The 17267-nt window shown below is 36.8% G+C and overlaps 1 protein-coding gene across 10 annotated transcripts in view; it reads left to right on the forward strand.

Annotated features, from left to right (window-relative positions):
• Positions 1-12888, forward strand: part of ZNF292 (zinc finger protein 292) — a 111382-nt gene extending 98494 nt beyond the window's left edge. For all 10 annotated transcript variants that reach the window (XM_063812517.1, XM_063812518.1, XM_063812520.1 and 7 more), the window contains one exon: positions 4052-12888. In XM_063812517.1, coding sequence (XP_063668587.1) covers positions 4052-11203 — 7152 coding nt within the window. In that variant the 3' untranslated portion in view covers positions 11204-12888. The remainder of the gene's footprint in view (positions 1-4051) is intronic.
• Positions 12889-17267: the final 4379 nt, after the last annotated feature.

Below are 17267 nucleotides of genomic sequence, written 5' to 3' on the forward strand. Positions count from 1 at the left end.
TGTGAGAAGATGTCCATAGTTTATATGCAAATACTATGCCATTTTATATAAGGGACTTGAGCATTGTGGATTTTGGTATCCACAGGAATCCTGGAACCAGTGCCCCCAGATTCTAAAGGACAACTGTAATTAATGTCTTAAATCCTAATTGAGATCTGCAAAGGAATTGGAGCAGATGGCTTGGGATCTTTTTATTTATATAGTATACTCTTCCCTAGACTCCTTGAGGTTTAAGAGTTGAAAAATACATCCCTGCCTTTAAGGATTTCGTAGTCTGTTGATGGAAACTCCAAACCAGTAGCAATATTATATGGGTCTTTCTACTAGAGTGGAATCTTGAATATCCAGTGAGGGTACATTGCTTAGTGCAGTGCCTGGTATAAAGTAGGTGCTGAATGAATAAAAGAAGTGGGCCATAATAACCCACTTGTCTATTTTCGTTACTCACTTAGTAATGGCTAAAGAGGGAGGAGAGAGTGTTCCTAGTCACAGAAAAAAAACACATAAAGTAGTATCAAGACAAATGAGAGAATGGAATATTTGGGGAACTACAGGTAGCTCAGTTGTTTGAGTAGAGGGAAAGATAAAAGAGGAAACTAGAACAGATGAGGCAGTGGTCAGACTGTGAAGTCCTTTTCGTATTCCACACTAAGGTTTATATTTTATTCTGAAATACATGGTAATTATTTAAAGAGTTTTAAAACAGGGTAAAGCATGATGTTATGAGTGGGCAGGGAAGAACTGAATGGGATGTTACATGGGAAACTAAAAGCAACATGCAAGCCTTGGGTGGCTTTAGGTCAAGGATACTAGGCAGCCAGAGGGAAAGAACAGAAAAGGCAATGGGAAGAGGGTACAAAAGACAAACCTTTCTGTTTTCCAGAACTTACCTGGTGCTGTTCTTTTCCTGGAAAGGAATTGAGTTTCTGTTCCTCCTCTGAATTAATGTCACTTAGCTTTCTGTTCCTGTGACTCATCAATTTAAGCTTGTGCTATTGGTATTTATGATTAACTGTTAGGAATTAAATAGATTTTTATGGGCAAATCACTTAATTACATTGTCTTTATAGAAAATTGTTGTGAATTCTAATTCAACTTTTAAAACTTACCTGCTGTATAGCCAGTTTATGATTTGAATATTGCCTGTTCACTTATTTTCAAGTACACACATGAAAGGTCAGAAGGAAAAAAAATTGTAAAATATAGTTTCTTTTGTTTCATTGGCATTAATATAAAGGTTTCAGGTTTAATTATAACATGAAAATGTTTTTAAAGCAAATTTATTGAGGCTCCTCACCCTTAATGAATCAAAATGAACCTTTGAATTTAGTTGCAGACTGGATTAGAATAGAATGTCAGTGGAATTCCCCTTTTAAATAATTTTAGATGTGTCTTGTGAGCAATAAGTAGAATTCTTTAATCAGCTTTTGCCATTCCTGGAGAAAAGGCTCAATATTCATATGATATAAAATAGTTATATTCTGCAAGACAGATACCCTTCATCCAGAAATCCTTCATTCTCTGAATCCTTTCTGTTTGTTGTTTGTTTTTTTTTGTTGTTTTTTGTGTTTTTTTTTGAGACGTTGTTTTGCTCTCGTTGCCCAGGCTGGAGTGCAGTGGCGCAGTCTCGGCTCACTGCAACCTCCGCCTCCCGTGTTCAAGTGATTCTCCTGCCTTAGCCTCCTCAGTAGCTGGGATTACAGGTGCCCGCCACCACGCCTGGCTAATTTTTTGTATTTTTGGTAGAGACTGGGTTTCATCATGTTGGCCAGGCTGGTCTCAAACTTCTGACCTCACATGATCCACCTGCCTCAGCCTCCCAAAGTGCAGGGATTAACAGGCGTGAGCCACCACACCAGGCCTCTCTTAATCCTTTTTTAAAATTTCTCCATCATTTCCTGAATTTCTGAATAATCACACCGCTTCTCAGAACTTTCACCAGTAAGAACTTGTACCAGTTCTTCTGACATTATTATATGTGCCTTCAGTATTACTTTTAATCATCTTTATGGTTTACTTGGCCCTTAATTCCTCCCAGACTTCTTTCTTTGTGTCTTTCTGTGTGTAGTATGCAGCTTCACAGACCACAGGTGATTTTTTTCTTTCTTGCATATCGTAATAGAGGAGTGGCCTAATTGTTCACCATTAGCAGCCCCTTAAGGCATGTAACAGAGATGCAGATGTTTTACTGTACAAGTTTTAAGGCACAGATCTATCTAGGAATAGTATAACATATACAAGTTTATATGAAATCAAGAGACACCCATATGGTCCCACTTCCTTCCCAGTTTTCATCTTCCCTGTCATTTTTTATTTTTTTATTATTATTTTTAAGAGACAGGGTCTTGCTCTGTTGCCCAGGCTGGAGTGCAGTGTGCAATCCTAGCTTACTGCAGCCTCGAATTCCCAATTTCAAGCAATCCTCCTGCCTCAGCTTTCTTTGTAGCTAGGATTACAGGCACATGCCACCATGCCCAGCTAATTTTTTTTTTTTTTTTGATAGAGATGAGGTCTTTCTGTATTGCCTAGGCTGGTGTCAAACTCTTGGCTTCAATCAGTCCCTCCCACCTTGCCTTCCCAAAGCACTGGGATTACACGCATAAACCATGAGCCACCATGCCCAGCCTTTTTTTTTTTTTTTTTGGAGGCAGGGTCTCACTTTTGTCATGCAGGCTGGATTGTTGCAGTGGTGCGATCTCTGCTCACTGCAGCCTCAGCCTTCCAGGTTTAAGCGATCCTCCTTCCTCAGCCCCACAGGTAGCTGGGACTACAGCTGCATACCACCACACCTGGCTAATTTTTGTACTTTTTATAGAGTTGGGGGTTTCCCTATGTTGCCCAGGTTGGTCTCTAACTCCTGAGATCAAGCGATCCTCCTGCCTCGGCCTTCCAAAGTGCTTGGATTATAAGCATGAGCCACCGCACCCAGCCTAACCTATCATTTTAAAAATACGTCTCTTCATGCTTTTCTTTCTATTCATTTTCTTTTTGGTCATTGTGCTCTTGCTGTTTCTAAAATCAAGACCAATTCAGTATCCCAGGCTCCTTTTCCTTTTTAGTAAAAATACTAAAATACTTTTGCCCTACAAGTTTAAGCTTCTGATTTAGTAAAATATTTTCTTCTTAACTTAATGAAAATAGAGGCCCTATCAGTTCTCTCTACTTACTTTCTTTGTTGCCTTTTGATCCTGTATCGTACATATTTTATTCCAATGAATGTGGCCACATCCTGTGGCTATCTTATTTCTCATTTATCATTGTTCCCTTCTGGTCTTTAAAACCCATTTTTATCTCTTTACTCCATGTGTCTTTCAAATGACTTACCTTTGTTATTGCTATCTAATAATAATAGTTAGAGATGCTAATTCAAAAGAAAAAGTTTGCTGGGCTATGTCTACCCCTACTCCTAATTCTTAAGCTGGTCCAGCCATGAGGTAGGTAATTTGACATTTGGTTTTATGATAGCACTAGAATCTCCACTATTAGGGATTAGTACCTTATTTTATAGAAGCAAACTATTTCTTTCAGTACTGATAAGTTTGGAAATATGGGGATGTTCTCAGTTTTATAATTAGATTAGGAGGGTTTTGTTTCAGTTAGATTGCTTATGCAAACAGGAAGTAAGAGTTACAATAAGGATGACATTTATTGATCATTTACTATGTGCCAGACATTATACTAAACTATAACACATATTTAATCTCCTTTAATACAGCAGTTTAATGAAGTTTAAGTGCTGTTTTGACCTCTGTTTTATAAGTGGGATGGGAAAGGTCAAAAAAGTCAAATAACTTCCAAGTTTGCCTAGCCATTAAATAATTTCATACCAAAGTCTTAGCTTCTAATACTTAAACATTTTCTGCCCTTCTATGCAGTTCATTTTACATACACACATACCAGACTAAGCTGCAGTGCTTTAGAAGGGGAATCCTTTCATAAGTTCCTATTGCAAGATTTGAGAAAAGCAAATCTCAATCTTAACTAAATTCTGAAATAAATTAGTGTTGATTAGTGTAGATTAAATTAACATTTCCTATTTGCTTTTTCACAGACTGAAGGGGCTGGACTTGCTACCTGTATAGAACTGTGTGTAAAAGCTCTTCGCTTGGAGTCTACAGAAAATACTGAAGTGAAAATATCTATTTGCAAGACCATTTCATGTTTGTTGCCTGATGATCTGGAAGTTAAACGTGCTTGTCAACTGAGTGAATTTCTTATTGAGCCTACAGTAGATGCGTATTATGCTGTGGAAATGTTGTATAATCAGCCAGACCAGAAATATGATGAAGAGAATCTTCCAATACCAAATTCTTTACGCTGTGAGCTGTTACTTGTATTGAAAACTCAATGGCCCTTTGATCCAGAATTCTGGGATTGGAAAACCTTGAAACGACAATGTCTTGCATTAATGGGAGAAGAAGCATCCATTGTGTCTTCAATAGATGAACTAAATGACAGTGAAGTATATGAAAAAGTGGTAGACTACCAAGAAGAGAGTAAAGAAACTTCTATGAATGGGCTTTCTGGTGGAGTTGGTGCTAATTCTGGCCTTCTTAAAGACATTGGTGATGAAAAGCAGAAGAAGAGAGAGATAAAACAGTTAAGAGAGAGGGGATTTATATCTGCTCGGTTTAGGAATTGGCAAGCCTACATGCAGTATTGTGTGTTGTGTGACAAAGAATTCCTTGGTCACAGAATAGTACGACATGCTCAGAAACATTACAAAGATGGAATTTATAGTTGCCCCATATGTGCAAAGAACTTTAATTCTAAAGAAACTTTTGTCCCTCATGTCACACTGCATGTTAAACAATCTAGTAAAGAGAGACTAGCAGCTATGAAACCATTAAGAAGATTGGGAAGGCCTCCAAAGATCACAACTACCAATGAAAATCAGAAGACTAATACTGTGGCTAAACAGGAGCAGCGACCTATAAAAAAGAATAGTCTCTATTCAACAGATTTTATAGTGTTTAATGACAATGATGGTTCAGATGATGAGAATGATGACAAAGATAAATCCTATGAGCCAGAAGTGATTCCAGTCCAGAAACCAGTACCTGTTAATGAATTTAATTGCCCTGTAACTTTTTGTAAAAAGGGCTTTAAGTACTTTAAAAATTTAATTGCTCATGTGAAGGGGCATAAAGATAATGAAGATGCCAAGCGCTTTCTTGAAATGCAGAGCAAAAAAGTTATTTGCCAGTACTGTAGGCGGCATTTTGTGAGTGTTACTCATCTCAATGATCACTTACAGATGCACTGTGGCAGTAAACCATATATCTGTATACAGATGAAATGTAAAGCTGGTTTTAATAGTTACGCCGAGCTTTTAACCCACCGAAAGGAGCATCAAGTCTTTAGAGCAAAATGTATGTTTCCTAAATGTGGAAGAATTTTTTCGGAAGCTTATTTACTATATGATCATGAAGCACAACATTATAATACGTACACTTGTAAGTTCACAGGTTGTGGTAAAGTTTATCGTTCTCAGGGTGAGCTGGAAAAGCATCTGGATGATCACAGTACTCCTCCTGAAAAAGTGCTGCCTCCTGAAGCCCAACTTAATTCATCTGGAGATTCCATTCAGCCTTCTGAAGTGAATCAGAACACAGCAGAGAATATTGAGAAAGAAAGATCTATGCTTCCTTCAGAAAATAACATTGAAAACAGCTTACTAGCAGATAGAAGTGATGCTTGGGATAAAAGCAAAGCAGAATCAGCTGTGACCAAACAAGACCAGATTTCTGCCTCTGAGCTCAGGCAAGCTAATGGACCATTGTCAAATGGTTTGGAAAACCCTGCTACTACTCCTCTACTTCAATCCAGTGAAGTAGCTGTGTCCATTAAGGTGTCTCTCAATCAGGGGATTGAGGATAACTTTGGAAAGCCAGAAAACTCAACTGTGGAAGGCAGTGGTGAAGCACTGGTCACAGACTTACATACGCCAGTTGAAGATACTTGTAATGATTTGTGTCATCCAGGTTTCCAGGAGAGAAAAGAACAAGATTGCTTTAATGATGCCCATGTTACTCAGAATTCTTTAGTAAATTCAGAAACTCTCAAAATAGGTGACCTTACCCCACAAAACTTAGAAAGACAGGTGAACAACTTGATGACCTTTTCTTTGCAAAATCAGGCAGCATTTCAAAACAATTTACCAACTTCCAAATTTGAATGTGGAGATAATGTTAAAACATCATCCAATCTTTATAATTTACCTCTTAAGACATTAGAAAGTATTGCATTTGTTCCACCGCAGTCCGACCTAAGTAAATCATTAGGAACTCCATCAGTGCCTCCAAAAGCTCCAGTTCAGAAATTCAGCTGCCAGGTCGAGGGATGTACTCGAACCTATAATTCTTCACAGAGTATTGGGAAACACATGAAGACAGCACACCCTGACCAATATGCTGCATTTAAAATGCAGCGCAAAAGTAAAAAAGGTCAGAAAGCTAACAACTTAAATACACCAAATAATGGAAAGTTTGTTTATTTTTTGCCATCACCGGTGAACAGCTCAAATCCATTTTTTACATCACAGACCAAAGCCAATGGGAATCCTGCTTGTTCGGCCCAGTTGCAGCATGTCTCGCCTCCCATTTTTCCAGCTCATTTAGCAAGTGTGTCAACTCCATTGTTGTCCTCAATGGAAAGTGTCATAAATCCAAATATAACTTCTCAGGATAAAAATGAACAAGGTGGTATGTTATGTTCCCAAATGGAAAATTTACCTAGTACTGCCTTGCCAGCACAAATGGAAGATCTAACCAAAACAGTTCTGCCTTTGAATATTGACAGTGGCTCAGATCCTTTCCTTCCTTTACCTGCAGAAAGTAGTTCAATGTCTCTCTTCCCTTCACCAGCAGATAGTGGGACTAATTCTGTTTTTTCCCAACTGGAAAATAATACAAATCATTATTCCTCACAGATTGAAGGAAACACTAATTCCTCCTTTCTAAAGGGGGGTAATGGTGAAAATGCAGTCTTTCCTTCACAAGTGAATGTTGCAAATAACTTCAGTAGCACCAATGCCCAACAGTCTGCACCTGAAAAAGTCAAAAAAGACCGTGGGCGGGGCCCAAATGGGAAGGAAAGAAAACCTAAGCACAACAAAAGGGCTAAATGGCCTGCAATTATCAGAGATGGGAAATTTATCTGTAGCAGGTGTTACAGGGCTTTTACTAATCCCAGATCACTGGGTGGGCACTTATCCAAGCGATCTTACTGTAAACCACTGGATGGAGCCGAAATTGCTCAAGAACTTCTACAGAGTAATGGACAGCCTTCTCTTCTTGCCAGCATGATTCTTTCCACAAATGCAGTAAATTTGCAGCAGCCACAACAATCTACCTTCAATCCAGAAGCATGTTTTAAAGATCCATCATTTCTACAGCTTCTTGCTGAAAATCGCTCGCCAGCATTTTTACCAAATACATTTCCTCGATCTGGTGTGACTAACTTTAATACCAGTGTCAGTCAAGAAGGTAGTGAAATTATTAAACAGGCTTTGGAAACTGCTGGCATTCCCAGTACATTTGAGGGTGCTGAAATGCTTTCTCATGTTTCAACAGGTTGTGTCTCTGATGCATCACAAGTAAATGCAACAGTGATGCCAAATCCAACTGTGCCACCCCTGTTGCACACTGTATGCCATCCAAACACCTTGCTGACCAACCAGAATAGGACGTCAAACTCCAAAACTTCCTCCATTGAGGAATGTAGCAGCTTGCCTGTTTTTCCAACAAATGACTTACTACTGAAGACTGTTGAAAATGGTTTGTGCTCTAGTTCATTTCCTAATTCTGGTGGGCCATCACAAAATTTTACCAGTAACAGTTCTCGTGTTTCTGTTATAAGTGGTCCTCAGAACACAAGATCCAGTCATTTAAATAAAAAGGGAAACAGTGCTTCTAAGAGAAGAAAGAAAGTTGCTCCTCCACTAATTGCACCTAACGCTTCCCAAAACTTGGTAACAAGTGACTTAACAACAATGGGACTCATAGCAAAGAGTGTTGAAATCCCAACTACTAACCTTCATTCAAATGTAATTCCAACTTGTGAACCTCAGAGTTTGGTGGAAAATCTAACACAGAAATTAAATAATGTTAACAATCAGTTATTTATGACTGATGTAAAAGAGAATTTCAAAACCAGTCTTGAGTCCCATACAGTGTTAGCCCCTTTAACATTAAAAACTGAAAATGGTGATTCCCAAATGATGGCTTTGAATTCATGCACAACCTCAATAAATTCTGATTTGCAGATTTCTGAAGACAATGTTATACAAAACTTTGAAAAGACTCTTGAAATTATTAAAACTGCTATGAATTCTCAAATACTTGAGGTAAAAAGTGGATCTCAGGGTGCTGGTGAAACATCACAAAATGCTCAAATAAATTATAACATTCAGCTTCCTTCAGTAAACACTGTGCAAAATAACAAATTACCCGATTCTTCTCCGTTTTCCTCCTTTATAAGTGTCATGCCAACAAAAAGTAACATTCCTCAGTCTGAAATATCACATAAGGAGGATCAAATACAGGAAATTTTAGAAGGCTTACAAAAATTAAAATTAGAAAATGACCTATCCCCTCCAGCATCCCAATGTGTACTGATAAATACATCAGTGACACTGACTCCCACGCCTGTTAAATCAACTGCAGATATCACAGTTATTCAGCCAGTTTCTGAAATGATAAACATTCAATTTAATGACAAAGTTAATAAACCCTTTGTGTGTCAAAACCAAGGCTGTAACTACAGTGCTATGACAAAGGATGCACTATTTAAGCACTATGGTAAAATTCATCAATACACTCCAGAAATGATTCTTGAAATTAAGAAGAATCAATTGAAATTTGCTCCCTTTAAATGTGTAGTACCTACATGTACAAAAACATTTACAAGAAATTCTAACCTCCGGGCACACTGTCAGTTGGTGCATCATTTTACAACTGAAGAAATGGTAAAGTTAAAAATTAAAAGGCCTTATGGAAGAAAATCTCAGAGTGAAAATGTGCCGGCCTCACGAAGTACACAAGTGAAAAAACAGCTAGCTATGACAGAGGAAAATAAAAAGGAATCTCAGCCTGCTTTAGAATTGAGAGCGGAGACCCAAAATACCCACAGTAATGTAGCAGTGATCCCAGAAAAACAACTTGTAGAAAAAAAAAGTCCTGACAAAACAGAAAGTTCTTTACAAGTGATTACAGTTACTTCAGAACAATGTAATACAAATGCACTCACAAACACACAAACCAAAGGACGGAAGATTAGGAGGCATAAAAAAGAAAAGGAGGAGAAAAAACGAAAGAAGCCAGTTTCCCAATCCCTTGAGTTTCCAACAAGATACAGTCCTTACAGACCTTATCGATGTGTTCACCAGGGATGCTTTGCTGCCTTTACAATACAGCAAAACTTGATTCTCCATTACCAGGCTGTACACAAATCAGATCTACCTGCATTTTCAGCAGAGGTCGAAGAGGAAAGCGAAGCTGGTAAAGAAAGTGAAGAAACTGAAACTAAACAAACTTTGAAAGAATTTCGATGTCAGGTAAGTGACTGTTCTCGAATTTTCCAAGCAATTACTGGCCTAATACAACACTACATGAAACTTCATGAAATGACTCCTGAAGAAATTGAAAGTATGACTGCTTCAGTGGATGTTGGGAAATTTCCATGTGACCAGTTAGAGTGTAAATCTTCATTTACTACATATTTGAACTATGTTGTTCATCTAGAGGCAGACCACGGGATTGGACTAAGGGCAAGTAAAACAGAAGAAGATGGTGTATACAAATGTGATTGTGAAGGCTGTGACCGTATATATGCAACCCGGTCGAATCTCCTCCGACACATTTTTAATAAGCATAATGACAAACATAAGGCTCATTTGATTCGTCCGAGAAGATTAACACCAGGCCAGGAAAATATGTCAAGCAAGGCAAACCAAGAAAAATCAAAGTCTAAACATCGGGGGACAAAACACAGCAGATGTGGAAAGGAAGGAATAAAAATGCCCAAGACCAAACGAAAGAAAAAAAATAATTTAGAAAACAAGAATGCAAAGATTGTGCAGATTGAAGAAAATAAGCCTTATTCTCTGAAACGTGGGAAGCATGTATATTCTATAAAGGCTAGAAATGATGCCCTGTCTGAGTGTACAAGCAGATTTGTAACCCAGTATCCATGTATGATAAAGGGATGTACTTCAGTTGTTACAAGTGAAAGCAATATAATTAGACATTATAAGTGCCATAAATTATCTAAGGCATTTACATCACAACACCGAAATCTTCTTATTGTATTCAAACGGTGTTGCAACTCACAAGTAAAGGAAACGTCTGAGCAAGAAGGTGCTAAGAATGATGTGAAAGATTCTGACACTTGTGTATCAGAGAGCAATGATAATTCAAGAACAACAGCTACAGTTTCACAAAAGGAAGTTGAAAAAAATGAAAAAGATGAAATGGATGAACTAACAGAATTGTTTATTACAAAATTAATAAATGAAGATAGCACAAGTGTAGAGACCCAAGCTAATACTTCTTCAAATGTAAGTAATGATTTTCAGGAAGATAACCTCTGCCAGTCAGAAAGACAAAAAGCAAGTAATTTGAAGAGAGTTAATAAGGAAAAAAATGTCTCACAAAATAAAAAAAGGAAAGTTGAAAAAGCTGAACCAGCATCAGCAGCTGAGTTAAGTAGCGTGCGTAAAGAAGAAGAAACTGCTGTTGCCATTCAAACCACTGAGGAGCATCCTGCATCTTTTGACTGGAGCTCTTTTAAGCCAATGGGATTTGAAGTATCATTTCTGAAGTTTCTTGAGGAGTCTGCAGTGAAGCAGAAGAAAAATACTGACAAAGACCATCCGAATACTGGAAACAAAAAAGGATCCCATTCAAATTCAAGAAAAAATATTGATAAGACTGCTGTGACTAGTGGAAATCATGTATGTCCTTGTAAAGAAAGCGAAACATTTGTACAGTTTGCCAATCCATCACAGCTTCAGTGCAGTGATAATGTAAAAATTGTTTTAGACAAGAATCTTAAAGATTGCACTGAGCTTGTCTTAAAGCAACTTCAGGAAATGAAACCTACCGTCAGTCTGAAAAAACTTGAAGTACATTCAAATGATCCAGATATGTCTGTTATGAAAGATATCAGTATAGGTAAAGCCACAGGCAGAGGTCAGTACTGATAATTAATGTAGTATAAATACATCATTTACCATTTTATTTTAAATAGGAAGCCATCAAGCATGCTAGAATTGTGAAACTTTCATTATATTTTTTTGTTGTTGACATGAATTAACCTGGCCAAAAACAAAAAAGAAAAAAAAACATGACATTTGTCATGTAAAACTTTTTTTTATCCCTATGGGACTTGAGGAACAGAATCAGTACTTCAGTTATTGTAAATAGTGAGCTAAACCTCAAATTTCTATCACCCAGTTGCCCTTTTCATGAACTAAACAATTATCTGTGTGATTGGTATGTTTCACCAGGTCACTGCTCATGTATAACAGTACTCTTTATTTGTAGATACCTTTTTTGTATATATTTATTATTGTAAATCATGTGCTGCCACCAGCAGTCTGTAAGTCTAAACTATTAAATGACACATTTATATTTGGAATTTTAATTTTTAACTAAGCGATCAAGTTTTTTAAATTGTTCTTTTATTGTTTTAAATTAAGAACTTTTTGAACTAAAACCAGAAACTCTGCCATAGTTCATTGATTTTTACATGAAACATTTATTTACAAGATGATATCAAGATTACTTTTCACAAAATAGGCACATTATATCAACACTTTGCTCTGCTTTGTAAATTTGCCATCCAGGATTTTGGGGTGGTATTCATGTGAAATTAAAGCAGATTCTCTAGCAGTTTCCTATAGCTACAGTTTTTTTTTTTCATTGCTTCTAATTGGATATAGTTACTATGAGTCCATGAAATACAATGGAAATGTGAATAAAGAATTTACTACATTGAAGATTTTAAACATTTGGTATTAAAAAAAATCCTTTGTGAATGTGATAGAAAACTAGTAGTGTGGAGCAGTGTAAATATTTGAGGTGGTGATTTGTGAAGTAGCCCAGTATTGCCTTAAATAAAATCACATTTCATTTCTTGTTTTATACATGTGATCTTATAAAGATTTTTTGTTTTGTTTTGTTTTCCATTTTCTGAGATTTATAGATTGGTGTATAGCTTTAAACTGTATAAAGTTTTGTGGAAAGATTTTTTTAAACATTTTTATAAATCTTAAAATTGATATCATCAAAGTGAGCCCATCTTGTGTTTATAAAATACAAGAGTCCTTAACATTTATAATTACATAGATAAAACACTTTCTATAAGGAAGTTGGATGTTTTGATTTTACTGTTTATAGATGTTAGATTGTACAGATTTGTCTGTATTTCTCACCATATCTAATGATACTTTTTTCATTAGATTGGTCTTCAAGAACAGTATTAGTTATAATTATTTTGGTTATTCAGTATATAGTTAGCTCTTACAGTTTAGCTTTATTCACCATATTTATACTGTGGATTCACAGCCAGAGGTAGAGGTTATTCCAGGAGAGTTGATGACCTTCATTTAAAGTCCAACTAAAATCAGTAGTAGAAACATAAGAAAACATCTTTGCAATATTTACTTTTGTTTCTGTTTGCCATAAATAGTAACATTGTTTTTTTTTTATTTTGTGTTTGTTATAAAACAGTTGCATTCACAATATTATTGGCCTGAGATATTGATGATATTGTGATGGTATGAAAATGTGTACATTCCCTGTGCAACATCAGATTTGCAGGAAAAATGAAGCACTTACTGAAATCGCTGGTACTCTGAATAAATAAGCATGGTCAAGGAGTGAACTATTTTCTTTTGGAAATTTCTTTTTAATTTTTATTATTAAAGTATCATTTTATTTTTAGGGCCTTTTGGGTTTTATTGAATAGTTCATTTCACCTCTTTAAGACTTACTACCAATAAGCATAAAACCTGACACGTTAAAATCCCTGCCCTTTGGTGAGCCCACTGTTATTTATTAAAATAAAAGTTATTTTATGGGTGATTAATACATGGGTTTTCTTTTTCCTAAATTAACAATAATTTAAATAACTGAGTAATTTTAATATTAAATTTTTGTTAACAACTGAATGTTTCCATACAGTTTTCTTAGAAATTGACCTAGCTCTTAAAGGTGGGCACTTGGCAAAACTGCCCTATATAGCACAGTAGCAAGTAGGTTTATTTCTGATCATTGTAACTATGAGCCACTGTTAAGTGAAAATGCCAATGTATTGGGGCTTTTCTTTTGCTCGTTAGCTTAAGAAAATTTATAACTAGACATTTCTAATTGTTTTACATGTCATGGGGAAGAGTTTGCCAACATATAATGAAATTTTTATATTCCAGGTAATGTATACTAAAGGTAATTATGAGAGTGGGCTTTTTAGCATGAAACAAAAAAAATCAAACTATGGTAAAAAGACATGAATTTATAGAATAGCATGTTGGTAAATTTTGATATGGAATGTTATGTCTAAGTATTAAAAAATCATAAAATATATTTTTTTCATGGTATACTTTTCCCCAGCCTATTGTCTTGAGATATCTTCTACAGCCTAAATTTGCTAAAGTTTCATCACTAAAAAGTAGGAGTTTTTCCTCTTCTGAACCCGCAAAGTTTGCATATTACAGGTCAGAATTGTATTATTCAAAATACATCACCTTAAGTGAAATGTAACAGTTTTTGAAATTTTCAACGGTGTTAAATTTAACATAGGTACATTATTATTTTAAAGGGCTAGACAGATTTTTAAGGCAAATTTTTATCAAGTGAGCAGTCACAGTTGCTGTAGATAATATGAAAGTACAATAATACTATACCTAGGGACATCAGAAAGAATGCCCTATTTTTCTGGAAAAGGAGGTAGGTAGTTGGGAAAGTCTTTGTAGAAAATATGAGTTTTGAAAGATGAATGAATGCTCATTGGTTCAGGGGGACAAGGGAATTCCAGACTTGGGGGTAGAGCGTAATTGCGGTATTGCCAGTGGGCCACTTGGAAAGATAGGAAGTTGAAGAAGGTGAAGCTGAAGAAGCAGATGGGTGGCAGGATCAGGAGTGTTCTTGTATGCTGTATTAAGTCTTTATTTTGGTTTTTGAAAATTGTTATTGGATGCATGTATATTGAACAATTTAATCAGTATCAGTTTTAGAAAGATAATTGTCATGGTATAGTGGATAAATTGAGTAAGTTGGAGATTAATTAGGGGGACCTAAAATAGTCCAGGCAAAAAATGATGGGAGCCAGAAGAAAGGCTAACGAAGTTGGGGAAGAGACTAATGGATAAGAGAGATAATAAAAAGTAATGTCTAAGGCAGCCTGTTTCAGCATGTTTATTGTAGTGAGATACTAGGCAGGTGGAAGGTTATTGCTGTGATGAAATAAGTTTTCTAAATTGTGTGCTGTAGTTCTCTCTCTCTCTCTCTCTTTTTTTTCTTTGTTTTTTTGGAGACAGAGTCTCGCTCTGTTGCCCAGGCTGGAGTGCAGTGTTGCACGATCTCGGCTTACTGCAACTTCTGCCTCCCAAGTTCAAGTGATTCTCCTGCCTCAGCCTCCCCAGTAGCTGGGACTACAGATGCATGCTGTCACACCCAGCTAATTTTGTAGTTTTGGCACAATCTCAGCTCAGTGCAACTTCCATCTCCCAGGTTCAAGTGATTCTCCTACCTCAGCCACCCAAGTAGGTGCACACCACCACACCTGGCTGATTTTATATTTTTAGTAGAGACGGTTTCACCATGTTGGCCAGGCTGGTCTTGAACTCCTGACCTCAAGTGATCCACCCACCTCCACCTCCCAAAGTGCAGGTATTACAAGCATGAGCCACCACACCCAGCCTCTCTTAAAGGATTTAATGCATGTTTGCATATTAAAGACAAAAGTTCTACTGTAAATATGTAAAAAGTTGAAAGGGAATTTTCCAGACTTGATTGACCCTGAGAACATTTTTCTTCTTTTAATGTTAATACTTAGTTATATCCCACTGAACTAGCATTCTAAAGAACACACTTTGGGAAATGCTGATCTCAAATGGCATTTATTCAACCAGGACTGATAATCAACGTGTACACCAATTCAATTGTATCAGCTGTTTGCAAATGGTGATTATTCTGATTGATCAATTTATATATCCCAATGGGTTGATTCCTTTGCTGTATTGGTTGTTAATGTTTTGAATATTACCTGGTATTCAAGTAATGCTCATTGAATTTCAAGTAATTGTGATTAAACGTTGATTAAAATCCAGTCATACTTGCCAGAAGCCCCTGCCTTTAAACATTCTTATCCTACTTCCCATTTCCCACTCTTCTCATTTCATTGAACGCATAGTAACCTTCCTTCCCCACTTCAAAGCCTATCTGGAATGCTTATTTCTCTTATTTCTATGGCTGACTCCATATCCTGTCAGTTCGCAGCTTAAATGTCACCTCATCGGAAAGACACCCAGATCATAAAGTTTCACATGCCCATTCTTTACAACAGTTTTTTAAAAAATATTTATTTTAATCTGTATCTTCCAACACTACCAGTCAATGAAGAAAATGATAATAATACCTGTGTTCTTCAATGACTTTGCCACAATCAAACCCCATATCACTTCCAAATCTTGAATTCAATTTATTTTTCTGGCCACAAACTTGTAGCTCACCTGCTCAAGATATCTCTGCTAAAAAAATACTTCTACATTATTACTACCACTTGCTGACTATTCATCAGCTTACTCCTGTCCTCAGCTTGTTCAGCCTAGAAACTAGCTAGATCCCATTGTTAAACGCACTCCTTTGCAAATATCCTCAGACCATACACCTCTCCCTCTGTCATGATCCTGAAAAATCCTCAAACCGTCTGTCTACTCTTGAGCAGTGGAATGGAAGAAAATTATTCCAGGAGATAGGTTGGTAATCCCAAAACTTAAGTAGACTCAACACTACCTGGCAGTTTTTCTATAGTTTTCTGGTAACTTGCTTTCTCAAGCTTAAATGACATACATCCCTCGTTTCATGACCTTTAACCACATTTTGCTGAGGAAAAAGAAAAACGACATGAACCTTTTCAACTTTTCACCACCAAATCAATAAACCTGCTTGTATTTGCACTGTATTCTACTTAGTAAAAACAAATTCCTCTTCTGGATTCCATCCCCCCACCGCCCATCTCCTTAAGAACTTCCTGTTGCTCTCTTGTTTCATCAATATTTCTTTTACTTGATCCTTTCCAACAGTTTATGAATAGACTCTAGTAGCTACTATTCTTGAAAAAAATAGAGGTTAGACACTTTATTCATCCAACTATAACCCTATTTGTTTGGTCCCAGTTACAGCCAGTGTGACTTGTCTGCTCATATATGCTCCATTTCCTCACTTGACTTAACTGCCACTTTCTGTGTTCCCACAACACTCCTAAAATTTTTTCTTGTTAGGATCACCACTGTCTTCCATGCTGCCGTATGTATTGTTTATTTTTCTGCCCCCACTCACTACCTCAGGAGCCTGCAGAAAGGTTGATGACTCCTTGAAATATTCTCTTGGTTTTCTCCTTACCTATTCTGGCTGCTCCATTTCTGATTCCATCCCTAGCTCCATTTTGAGTACCTGACCTCTGGGTCACTATTTCTCTCTACACTCTCTTTGCATGATTCTGTGGAGTTTAGTATCTGATCAATGTATCTATCCTACCCATATTTATACCTCTGAAGACCAGAGTTTTCATAGTTCTCTGCTTGTATATGCAACTGCCTACTTCATAGTTAAGTATATCATGTCCAAACCTTTATGTCCTTCGCCCTACTTTCAGTCTGCTCCTCTCCCGATATCTCTTATCTTGATAAGTGAAGTCACTACCTGGTTTTCTGAAGCTAGGCTTTTAGATGTCCTCATACCAATTCATGTTTTTTCCCTTTGTTTAGTCACAATTGTCATTTTTACCTTCTGATTTTTTTTTTTTTTTTTTTTTTTTTTTTTTTGGAGACGGAGTCTTGCTCTGTCACCAGGCTGGAGTGCAGTGGTGTGATCTTGATTCACTGCAACCTCCACCTCGTCTCAGCCTCCTGTGTAGCTGGGACTACAGGCGCACACCACCACACCCAGCTAATTTTTGTACTTTTTAGTAGTGATGGGATTTCACCATTTTGGTCAGAATGGTCTTGATCTCCTGACCTCGTGATCCACCCGCCTTGGCCTCCA

This window comes from Pan troglodytes, chromosome 5 (genome assembly GCF_028858775.2).
Source record: "Pan troglodytes isolate AG18354 chromosome 5, NHGRI_mPanTro3-v2.0_pri, whole genome shotgun sequence".
Classification (NCBI taxonomy): Eukaryota; Metazoa; Chordata; class Mammalia; order Primates; family Hominidae; genus Pan; species Pan troglodytes.